Genomic DNA, 12,705 nt, shown 5'->3' on the forward strand with positions numbered 1-12,705 from the left:
AAACCCTCCAAAAAGCAAGGCATGTACATCATCTAGTAGATAGATAGTTTAGGGACCTGTCCATCCTTTGTTGTCCTAGAGAAGCAGCACCCGCCCTCTGTGGAGCCTCCTTCCTTCCGTTCCCAGCAGTTGCCTCAGTTTCCTCCTCCTTCACAAACAAGACTTCTCCTTTCAGCTCCGTAGTCCACCTCAGCAGCATCCTGCTTCTCAGAAGAGCGGGCAGCTTTCCTTAAGGGTCTCTTCAGTAGTTGGCCAGGGACTTTTTGCTGGGTTTTACCCTGCTGAGCAGCCTCTCCTCTGCCGCTGTCCCCCCCCCCCCATGAACTGTCCTGCTTCGTGATGCTACTTCCTACATGAATATGGACCATTGAGAATTTGATTCCTACTGTCAACTTAGTAATATGTTTTAGCTGACAGATAGGAATTTATTTAAATGTATAAGAAATAGTCAGAAACTCAAAAAGACTAATTAAGGCTTGCTTTGGGGAGGAAGAGGGACAACTACTGGATTTTATTATTTTGTAAAAGAAAAAGGAGCCAGTCAATTTTTTTCTGGTTTTTAGATTTATCTTCCATTTTATTCATGTCTGTGTATATTCTGCTGAGTATGTGCCATGTGTACGGGTACTTTCAGATGGCAAAAGAAGGCAGTAGATTAGATCCTATGCAGCTGAGAGCCACGTATGAGTGCTGGGAACTGAGCTCAGATCACTCCGCACAAGCTGTACTGGTCATAACCACTGAACCATCTCACCAGCCCCAGTTCCTGTTGTAGTTAAAATGTTGCAGAGTCCCCATGAATGCTGTCAGCAGAACCTTTCTCCTAGGGGGACTGAGATGGATTCCTGAAACATCTGGTCATAGCATTTCATCATCCGATAAATGTGTTTCTATGAAAACACTTCCCTTAGCATAGATGCTAATACCTGTCAACATGCTTTATTGAAAGTTGTCTACCCCACGTGTTCTCTGTGCACATCACACCTTGTGCTGAGGAACACCACAGAGCAGCTAGACACCATATTTGGGGGTATTTTGTTGTATTTTAAGCCAGAATATCTCTGTGTCAGGGATTGTTTTGAATAGTGAAATCACAAAGCACAGAATGAGGTAACATGATGGAAGTTGCTCCTTCATTGTGAGAAGTGTAACAAGAGGTCAGAATGACAGCCATTATATTTACATCCTTGGCCAACTGCTAGTTATTTGCTATTCTGCATGCTTTCAAGTGGCCAGAAAGTCTAAAGTACTGGTTCTCAGCCTTCCTAATGCTGTAACCCATTAGTACAGTTTCTCATGTTGTAGTGACCCCCAACCATAAAATTATTTTGTTGCTACTCATAACTGTAATTTTGCTTCTGTTATGGATGATATGGCCCCCCAAAGGAGTCATAACCCACAGGTTGAGAACAACTGGTCTAAATAGTATTGATTTCCAGTGGAAAGTTACAAAAAACTTTTATGTAAATTTTAAAACTTTAAAATATGATTAACAGAAAGCTACAAATGTTAAAGACATAGTGAGTATGTTGTCTGGAATTTCTTAACTGTTAGTTCATTTGCTACATAACAAATGTTAGAAAAATTAAGAATTATCCAGAAAATGGTTGTTCTATAATTTAGTTTCGCCTTTGGAAAATAGTAAAGGTGTTTTTTTGTTTGTTTGTTTCAAATCCTTTTAATAATGAAATTTGCTTACTGTGACAGAAATAGGTAAGTAAAAAATATTTTTGGTTAAATGAAAATTGCTTTGGCTTGCCTTAGATAGTGAGTTCAACTAGTGAAAATTCTTTTACTTGTTTAATTTTTGTGCAGGGGGAGAGCCCAGGAAGCAGCCATAGGTAAGGCTTTTCAGAACAACAAAATTTGTAAGTGTTATGTGACAAAACTTTTCCTAAGGTGGTACTCACCCCCATCTACTCACCCCAGATAGGAAGCCCACCACAGACCAAAGTGCAGATACCACCAGAGTCCAGCTTGGTGAACCAGTTGGTTTATTGGGCTACTTACAGGAGTAAGGGCTCAAAGACAGCCGGGTTACCAGCATGGGTGACAGCTCACAAAGCTGGGAACCTGGAGCTCACTGCACAGCCTGCAAGTAGTTCAGGGGCTGGGCAGTGTCCTTTCCAGGTGCCTTGGTTGGTCAAAACCTCTTGAGGACAGCCAGTGTGGTCTCAAGAGTCTTTGCAGCTTGAAAGGGACTCACAGCCTTCATTCCTCACTCAGGCAGGGAGGGGCTTAGTGCATCTGGTCAGATTCAGGTATGCTGTTTACCTTCTTAAACAGCTTCCCTGCTGGATGAAATGGAAACTTTTAAACAACCCCATATGAGCTTTTAAAGTCCAATTTCCAGAGAGATTCTTATTATAGTCTTCAAGACTATAATAGCACTTTATGTTTCAGAAACCAAATTTTCTCTTTACATAAAAGACAAATTACATATTCCCCAAAACACTATTTTAGATAATAAAAATTTTGGTATATATCAATTTCTCAGTTTTTTAAAATTAGGTCTAGGTTATATATCATTTAGTTTTCTTAAAGCCACTCAATACTGATAATTCCATTTTCTTTTCATGCTTTACCCCTTTTTCTTCATTATGATATTCTAAAACAGTGATTCTCAACCTGTGGATTGAGACACCCCCCTTGGGAGGGTGTCAAATGACCCCTTTCACAAGGGTTGCATATCAGTTAGTTACATTAAAATTCATAACAGTAGCAAATTCTAGTGGTGAAGTAGCAACAAAAATAATTTTATGGTTGGGGGTCATCTCAGCATGAGGAACTGTGTTAAGGGGTTGCAGCATTAGGAAGGGTGAGGAGCCACTGCTCTAAAACAATCTACAAATCAAAAACTCTTTTGCTACTTCAGAAGTAATTATCTGCTATTAAATTGCATAGAGTACTTGAAAAAGAAGTATCTGTCTTAACTCAGAAGAAAGTTCCCAAGCTGGACAGATGGGTCAGTGGTTAGGAACACTGACTGCTGTTCCAAGGACCCAGGTTTAATTCTTAGCACCCACAGGGTAGCTCACAATCATCTGTAACTCCAGTACCTTCTTCTGGCCTCCCTGGGCACCAGGCATGTAACAGGTACATAGACATACATACATGCAAGTAGAATACTCATACATATAAAATAAGATTTAGAAAAAGAAACTTCCTAGTGTCAAGGGAATTGTTTCCTATTTTGTTTATTGTGTGCTGTCATTTTTTAGTTTAGCAAGCCTTTATTGGGCAGCTGTCCATGTGCCAGGTACTGTGTTAGATATTGGGACTGAAAGATCAAGCATGGACTTGGTGTGATGTTGCAGATATGTGTTGGCAGCACTGGAGAACAAAATGGGGAAGTAGGCTTATGCTAGCACACTCAGGAAGATTGCCTGGGCTGCCTGAGGTCCTCATTACAAACAGAAAAGAAAAGACTGAGAGAGAATATGGCTAGGTGGTAGAGTGTTTTCATAGCATGCACAAGACCTCACATGTGAGTCTAGTCTCAAGCATTCTGTGTGTGTGTGTGTGTGTGTGTGTGTGTGTGTGTGTGTGTGTCTCCCCCACCCTGAGTATGTTTGTCTCTACTTTAGAAGAAAGTGCGTATCTTACTGAAAGGTCCTAAAGATTAATATTTCATTATAAAGTAGCAGTTAAAACAGCCATGATAGAACATAGAGAATCCCTGTGACCAAAATGTTTGTGTAGAGGTATGTCCAAAAGGGCTTCTTTGATATAGATGACATCTGGCTCGATCTCTAAAGAGTTGGTTAGCAATTATTAGCCTGGAAGAGGAGACCTCCATGGATAGTCAAAAAATACACATACAAAGTGAGACATTGATTAGAAGGAAGCACTGGAGCATTGTAAATAGTAATGCAGATGTGTCTTGCTTTCAGTAAACGTTATGGAGCAAGCAGTAAAAGCCTAGGGTCTCTGCACAGGTTCAAACCAGATAAGATCCCAGCACTGAAACGGAGAAGTGGACACAAAGCCCCACCCCAGCCAAGAAGCTGTTCCTAGTTGATACCTGCTGGGAAAAGGATGTGAAATTAGAAGAGGAAAGAGTTAGGGAAGTTCTGGGAGGCATTGAGGAAGGGGAAAGAATATGACTGACATGCATTATATGAAAAAAATTTAAGTAAGCTTTTAAATAAATAGATCTAAGGTCTTAATATTGTATGTTGCTTTGCTCTAGTATGTATTTGATGGAGTTGGGAATTTGCTACACAGCCCAGACTGGCCTCAAGTTCTGTGTAGTTCAGAGTGTCTTTAACTTTTGGTCCTTCTGAATGCTGGCATTATTAGCCTACTTCAACCATGCTCAGATGTGACCAGCTCAGTGACAAGAGTATTTATCTCGCAGTCACCGAGTCTTAGGGTCATTCCCCACGACCTCAGAGGGGTGGGGTCACATCCCTGTGTTGGAGGATGGTAGAATAGGGTTCTTGGAGCATGAGGAAGAGTGGTGGGATGATGAAATAATCACTCAGTGTGAAAGAGTTTGAGAATGAGTGAGAAGTGATAGAAACAAAGAACCATCAGAAACTCGGAAGGCAAATGTAAATGAGAAGGTCCAGACACCGGCCAGACCAGAGGGGATGCCCAGATTGTAGGAAGAAGGACTTCAGTTGTTTAACAACGTAGAAACCATTGATTACCAGCATCACTGGAGCGCTGGAAGCTGAAGACTGGTACTGATGAATGAGTGGAGGCAAGGACATGCAGACAGGAGCAATACTAGTTAGGAGCAAGGTGCTAGTCTGCCTCCGTTTATGTCCTAGCTCTGCCACATGCTGGCCCATGTCTGTGCCCATCTCGTTTCCCTCTCATGTAATCTCTGCCTCTACTTTATATGGTGTTGGGAGCAGCTGGCACGTTACAAGTACTCGAGTTGTAAACCATGGGGCTTGAATGAATCATAAGTATACTAATGACCTCAGGTAGGTGAAGGCCCCTGCCTCTTCAGGAAAGGGAAGGAAGAATAAGATATATTTAAGCAAGGGAATAGAAGTGAAATTAAGTCACCTTTAAGAAAAAAGTTTGAATAAGAAACTTAAGAAAACTATGGAGTTTTGTAGGGTCACCTTGCGTATGTTCAAGAACCGTGGCTGGAGACTAAGAGCCAAATTTTTGTTGCTTTTGGTTTTGTTTTGTTTTGTTTTCTTATTCTAGCAGCCCACAGCAGAAAGGACTAAAGTGGAAAATATTCAGGTCCCAGAGTGAGTAAGCAGAGTAATTGGCGGATGGTAGGAACATAGGAAGGTGTGTGGTGAGAAGGAATTCAGACCTGCTATGAGGTCCCCGTCCTATCCTGACTGGATGCACCCATGTGGGGAAAGATGAAGGGTCGGGGAGCTCAGCGTGAGTGGTAGGAGGGTTAGGGCTCTGACTGTGAGCACTGGGTCGAGAGTACAACACACTGAAGTTATGCTTTATGGTGAGATGTTTGAGGGTGTCTAGGGTGGCCATCAAATAGACCCTGTGTAGAGAGTAGCAAAGTCCATACTTGTTAGCGGGCGGCTGTAGAGTAAAAGACAGCCTGTCATCTTACACTATCAGGAGGGCTACTGCTGTATTGCAGTTCATAGTTTCACAGAATTAAAGCTGGACCCAGTTGCTTTAATACAGTTTTTGACAATAAAATCTCAGCATTCCCCTGACTTTTGGAATGTTTTATTTAGACTCAGGTTTATCAGAAGGACTTTTGTTTTGTTTTGTTTTTCTTTTCCCTCCCTCCCTCTTTTCTCTAGGCCACTCACTGAGGAAGAAATTGTTGACTTACAAGAGAGGCATTATGATTCGATTGCTGAGAAACAGAAAGACGTGGATAGGAAAATCCAGAGGGAGGTAAGTGGTGAGCCCTGCTGTTCAGAGACGTGAAGCCTGTTGGTGGGTGGTGCTCACCGTGTGTTGTCAGCAGTCATAGACCTCCGTTTACATGAATACAAGAAAACTGACTTAAAAGTGGAAGCTTATGCTACTTACTGTAATTAATACGATTTCATGTTAGAGGCAACAGTAAATCATTCTTTACTAAGATAGTTCACTAATACAGTTCACTAATAGCAGTGCCCAGCAAGAGCAAGTGCCTTTGCCCCAATCATTATAAATTGCCTGTTCTGTTTCACAATGAGCCATGTTTAAGTTTTTGTTTGTCTTGGGTTTATTTGTGCTCAGTGAACCAAGTACCCCTACCAGTCACAAATTTATGGAAGTGGCCTATCATCATAGCTTCATTATCACTTAACTAAAGAGAATTACTTGTATATCATTCTACATTTAAAAGCAGTCTTTTGATCTTGGCATGGTGGTATGTACCTATAATCCCAGCGCTTGAGAGGTGCAGGCAGGAGAATGAGTTTGAGGCTAGCCTTAGGAGAATAGCAAGTTCAAAGATGGCCTGAACTATATAATGAGACCCTGTATCAAAGGTAGCCTTCTGGTCATGTAGGCCAACTGTAGAGTGCAAGATGCTGGGCTCTGTCTACAGTACCAAAAATATTTTAATTAAAAATAAAAAACAATATGTTTAGTACTGTTAGTGATTTACAAATGTATTATTTGGCCAGGCGGTGGTGGTGAACGCCTTTAATCCCAGCACTCAGGAGGCAGAGGCAGGCAGATCTCTGTGAGTTTGAGGCCAGACTGGTCTACAAAGCTACACAGAGAAACCCTGTCTTGAAAAACCAAAAAAGAACAAAAGTAGTGATTTAATCTACATGAGAGATTCTTATAGTACTCTAAAGAAAAAAGAGGTTAATGCTTGGATTGATATGCAGTGTTTGTCACTAAGGTTCTATTTATGGTATTGCGAATGACAAGAACTTAAATATAAAAGTAGTTTTTGAATAATGAATACTAATGAAATTGAGAAATGTGTGTATGGATGTCAGTTAAGTGGAAAGACAAGAATGTAGAGAAAGCATAGGTGTAATTGGCTTTAGATTTGGGGACCTTTGATTTGTGAGGGCCAGAACCATTGTAGTCAGGGTGACAAGCATTAAAATGGTGACTGAAAATGGAGAATACTGATTGCATTTTCTAAGGAATTCAGTAATGTCTTATGTATCATCTGGGGTATTTTGTAAAACAATTTGAAATGGGCAGCCACAAAAATAGCAATTTTTATGTGCTTTCTAGATATCAATTATTTTCAGTGATTTCTGTTTGTTTTAAATCGGAATAGCTTGTGTAGAGCAGGGAGACAGGTTCTGGTTTCTGTTAATCCTTACCGTTTTGTTCATGTACAGTTAGCCTTACAAGAGGAGAAGTTAAGACTAGAAGAAGAAGCTTTATACGCTGCCCAGCGTGAAGCAGCCAGGGCAGCAAGGCAGCGAAAGCTCCTGGAGGTGAGGGGGAGACCCCAGCGCACACCAGGGTTACCTCTCCTTGTTCTCTCTGACTATTCCAAGTTGGGACTTTCCTGCTAGAATCAACAGCTCCTTGGTTAGCAGAGGATGTACTTACGCATATATCTTTAGGAATCTCAAAGGCAGATGAATCCATCTTTACCTTCTAGAAGAAACATAAATGTGAGCTTGATGCCCTGTATTGTGTAGATTTAGATTAGCAGGAGCTGATTTCTGTTTAGCCTAAATTGAATTCTAGTGCACTTAATTCAAATTCTTTTTGGGGGAAATGTGTTTACAAGGCAAATATTTCAAAACTAGCCTTCAATATAATTGCTTGGACATTTTAGTGTATTTTTGTGAAGTTTTTTAAAACAATTTCTTAAAATTGTGAGATTCTTATACTTAATATAAGACAAGCTGTATGACTTATGGCTTACTAAGGGTATTTCGTATGGAGTTGAGACACTAAAGGTAGAGTCTTGAGAACATCTTTGGCATATTATTAGGAAAGACAGATTGACCATCTCTTTCCATGATGTGGGAATATGACATTATCCCACAATGCTTGACAGCTGTCAGTAATAGATCTTTATAGAAGTGTCAGGAACGCTACTCAGAGGGTTCTTAGTTGAAAACCCACATCAGTCTTAGGAAAGGGACATTGAAGTCCCTGTTTTTACAGACAGGAAGCTGAACGACAAGCAGGTTTTACAGCTGAGAAACGGGAGAGCCAGAGTCCGGGGCAGTGGTGCTTACCCAGTACTCTGCTTGCTGTCTCCCTCCATCATTGCCTGTGTGCATTTGCCACCAGTGTTGTGGAACAGTGTTTATAGTACAAAACTCTATCACACTTAGAAATGTAGACAAACTGAAAAATCCCGTCTTCGTGATTTCTATGTGAACTATCTTTCTCTTTCTGAGTGGGTGGGTTTCGGCCTTTTTAAATACATCTTAAGTACTGGGAAACGTTAAAATTAACTTCACTTTCTGTGAAACTAATTGTTGCTCTTAATATAGGTATTATTTTTTACAATAATAAAGTCTCTACTGCAGCTGCTTAAAGCGGTGATTCTCAATCTTGGGTCGTGACCCCTTTAGGGGATCAAAGGATCCTTTCACAAGGGTTGCATATCAGATATTTACATTATGATTCATAGCAGTAGCAAAATTATAGTTATGAAGTAACAATGAAATAACTATGGTTGGGGATCACCACAATATGAGGAGCTGTATTAAAGGGTCACCGCATTAGGAAGGGCCAAAGCATCCCATTGAAGCATGTGTTAGTTTGGGTAATCTAGGTTCTCTGTGTTCTTGCTTCCATGACTAAATGTTGGTTCTGGGAATACATCATCTGCATATCATACATGGATCCAATTGTATAGCCATGTACTGGTTCACTGCTTTTCATAGTCACTGAGTCTGCCAAGGCGGGGCAGTAGCCATCTGTAAGCAACAGATGAAGAACCAGAAGGTAACACCATGCCAAGAATGCACAGCCACTGTCGAAGCACGGTTCTAGAATCCTGTGCTGAGTCCCGACTAATCCACTGCCATTAACATACCCGAGTCAGCTCAGCCTTAGAAACCCTCACATTGCTCCTTCTTCCATGCTGAAGAAGACGTACGCTTCCTGCTTACCCTTCTAGTCATGGAGGTTCTTAGGAGTATTGAGAACGCTAAGGGCACCAGTACACTTCACAACACGAAATATTCTCAGTACCACAGCATCACACCCTGATAAGCTGAGAATAATTCTGTCCTTAAATAAGAGGATGTAGAAGTAATGATAAAGGAAAAGACTTCAGCGGAATAATGCTAACTTTTTGTTTTTAAAAACTAGGCAAAGGATGTTGGCATTGCATGGGTATTTTTTAAAAGCGTAACTTGACGTCAAAATGATTTTGTATTACATTGTGTTTCCAAAGCAAGAAAAGCAGAGAGTTACACAGCGCTATCATCCTAGCAGTGGAGACTATCAAAGGTAAAGAGCAACGTGTATGTCCTCCTCTGTTTGTGGCAGAAAGGGTTGTTTCCAAACAGACCACTGCTCTCCTCAAGATGTTCATGAATATATTCACATACTCAAAGCCCTGGGCTCAGTCCTTTGGCTCAGTCCTTTGTGTACCTGTGTGTGTCCGTGTGTGTGTGTGTGTGTGTGTGTGTGTGTGTGTGTGTGTGTGTGTGTGTGTACACCTCCAAAGCTTTTTATACACACACACACGTTGTTGTTCGTGTGTTTATTCACATATACTTTCCTCTAAGACACTGACTTAGAGAATACGGAGAACATTTTTAAGCCGTAAGTGATGATTATTCAAATTGACTTCTATGGGTTTGGAAGAGTAATAACATTTTCACATAGAAAGGGTGTAGTTACTGGATTCCTTCAGGTAAGTTGGCAGTAACCTTAGTTGTTTCTTTTCCTTAGTGAAAACATGCTCATGCTTGTTGTTACAGGGTAATTGTGAAGTTGAACTTAATTCAGCCTTGAGGATTGGCCTTCACAGTTAGTCTGTGTTCAGTTTCCTGGTGGCATTAAAAAAATTTAGGACCTATTTTCACCAGAATATTCTGGTGAATATTCTGCAGTTACAACTTGGGGAAGAGGCTTCAAGCCAGAAAAACCATCACTCACATAACTATTCATTCTATTACATCTATTCCAAACGTGTTTTAACATTTTTTTTTAAATTCGCTTTTATTACAGTGCAGGACCAGAAGATGACTTTGAATCTTGTTTGAGAAATATAAAGTCGCAGTACGAAGTTTTTCGAAGTAGCAGTAAGTCTTTTAAAATATTCTCTGAATAGTTTCAAATTGCTTTTTGCCACATTAAGAACTGTATTTGTGGAAGTTTGGAGGAACCGTAAGCTTTAAAGGACAGTCGCCCCCAGGGAAAGAGAGAGAGGTACTGTGCTAAGAGTACAGGTGACGTTTTGTTCATTTGATGTGTGTTCCAGGACTCTCATCTGATGCCACAGTATTGACACCAAATACCGAAAGCAGCTGTGACTTAATGACCAAAACCAAATCAACTAGTGGGAATGATGACAGCACCTCCTTAGACCTGGAGTGGGAAGATGAAGAAGGTTTGTCACCTCAGTGACCCTCAGAGTCACACTGACCCTTGTTGGTCCAATTGTTTCCTGCCTTGTGTTTTGTGGTATTTAACTGAGTATATTGAAGCCCATAAAAAAATCATATTCAGACTTTTTTTTAATGGAGTCTCACTGTGTAGTCTTAGTTGTCACTCTGTAGACCAAGCTGGCCCCACCTCATAGAGATCTGCCTACCTCTGCCTGCTGGGTACTGTGCTTCAAGGCATGAGCTACAGCACCCAGCTGACAGATTATTTGTTTCTTATATTTATTATATGAGTGTGGGTGTGGATGTGGGGTATCTGTCTCTGTCTTGCCAGCCAGTTCCCAAATCATGACACAGAGACTTACTAATGATGAGAGCTCGGCTGGTAGTTTAGGCTTGTTTCTACCTAGCACTCACAACTTAAATCAACCCATATCTTTTAATCTATGTCTTTTATGTGGCTCGGTTGCCTTTATTCTGTACTGCCCTTGCTGCTCCCTCTGATAAGTTGTTTAGGAAATTACTTAAGTTTTAATGTTTCTTGGGATTTAGAAAGAAATGTTAACTTTCGAAGTGTTCCTAACCTAACTTAGGAAGTTTTCCACATGAGGGATTAGTGCCTTTTTCTGAGCAGTTTAAAGTCAAAAGTCAGTTAATGTCTGATTCACTATAAGGGAGCAATTCTTGAGGGTTTTTTATAGAACACAAGCTATTGTTCAGATATAAGTTTGAATTTTATCTGGCTAGTCTTCCGAGTCATAGTACCTTATATAGATTGCTTACTCTCCCTAAGCTATGCTTGCTGTTCATCCTCAAAGGGGAAGAATAAAGGCTAATTTTTCATGTTTTATATAAGTGCTAATGTATCACCAAACAATAAAGTATTTGTCTAAGGAAGGTAATGTAGCTCAGAAATAGAGTGTTTGCCTAGCATGTGCAAGGACCTGGGTTTGATGCACAAAAAAGAAACAATGAAAAAATATTTGGGAGAAATGAATACGGTAGACATAAAACAATATAGGAAGTGGCGCATACAAGTGCTCAGAATTGTAGTTAAATTATTTACTTGTTTTCAACACAACTTCATTAAGATCCAATTTTTCATCTTCATATTAAAAAGTAGGCAGTGTATGAAAGAATTACAGAGCTAGGCATTGGTGGCTAACGGCTTTAATCCCAGCACTCAGGAGGCAGAGGCAAGCGGATCTCTGTTAGTTCGAGGCCAGTCTAGTCTACAAGAGCAAGTTCCAGGACAGCCTCCAAAGCTGCAGAGAAACCCTGAAAAAGCAAAAAAGAAAAAAGAAAGAAAGAAAGAAAGAATTACAGAATATAGCACTCAAGAAAAACAGTCAGCTTTAAGCAGTTCATAGACCGTTGCAATGGAGTAGATTTTTAGATGTCCTTTAATGGTGCTAACCAGTCTGTCAGACTGGAAGGCAGGCTTGTGTACCTTGATGACAGACTTACCTAGTTTGTGTATCTTCCCAGTGGTGCCCCTTCCCCCGTCTGTACTAACCTCAGTGTAGGTTTGGATCCCAGTCACCTTACTCTGTCATCTACAGATAAGATTGTCCTGGTCATTACTCACTCACTTACTAGCAAAATTCTTCAACTGGCATAGGCAGAGGAAAGAATCCACTGAAAACCTTTTCTTGGTCAATACACAATTTCAGTACAAGGTACAAATCTGTAGTCATAGGAGTTCTTAATCCACATAACTTTTTCATGGTTGTAAATATGTGTATATGTGTGTATGCACGTGTGTGTGTGTGTGTATTTGCACGCGCATGTGGAGGTGGGGGGTCTACCTCAGGTGTCAGTCCTCTAGAGCCATCTCTTGTTTCTTGAGGTGGTCTCTAAGACCTAGGCTCACTGATTATGCTAGGCTAACTGGTCATTAGAGCCCCAGGAATCCTGTCTCTGGCTCTCCAGCTCTCAGATTGCAAGTGTCACTATGCCTGATCTTCTGTATGGGTACCGAGGGTCTCTTATTTGTGTGACAAGCAGTTTACCAGCCGAGCAATCTCCCCAACCCTGGCTCACATTTTTACAATGTCCTCATCTAGTATAACTTGCCTAAGAGAAAAATGGGGTGACCTCCACACACCACATACCTTTGATAAAAATACAACACTAATCATGTGATAAAATTTCTGAAGGGCCACAAATCCAACACAACAGAGACTGAGAGTCCATTGCCGTGAGTCTCATAAGGTCACTCGGTAGCTATGTCACCGTCTTTCCCCACCCAATGACTGCTGCATTTCCT

The 12,705-nt window shown here is 40.8% G+C and overlaps 1 protein-coding gene across 3 annotated transcripts in view; it reads left to right on the top strand.

The window, feature by feature from the left end:
• Positions 1-12,705, top strand: part of Ap1ar (adaptor related protein complex 1 associated regulatory protein) — a 29,516-nt gene that overhangs the window by 14,346 nt on the left and 2,465 nt on the right. Inside the window, exons 4-9 of one of the 3 annotated variants that reach the window (XM_040751806.1) lie at positions 1,816-1,841; positions 5,748-5,844; positions 7,248-7,346; positions 9,278-9,333; positions 10,060-10,133; positions 10,313-10,441. In XM_040751806.1, the coding sequence (XP_040607740.1) occupies positions 1,816-1,841; positions 5,748-5,844; positions 7,248-7,346; positions 9,278-9,333; positions 10,060-10,133; positions 10,313-10,441 (481 nt within the window). The remainder of the gene's footprint in view (positions 1-1,815; positions 1,842-5,747; positions 5,845-7,247; positions 7,347-9,277; positions 9,334-10,059; positions 10,134-10,312; positions 10,442-12,705) is intronic. The other 2 variants (XM_040751807.1, XM_040751808.1) reach the window with 2 other exon arrangements.

The sequence above is a fragment of the Mesocricetus auratus genome, unplaced genomic scaffold, assembly GCF_017639785.1.
Source record: "Mesocricetus auratus isolate SY011 unplaced genomic scaffold, BCM_Maur_2.0 Super-Scaffold_100009, whole genome shotgun sequence".
Lineage (NCBI taxonomy): Eukaryota > Metazoa > Chordata > Mammalia > Rodentia > Cricetidae > Mesocricetus > Mesocricetus auratus.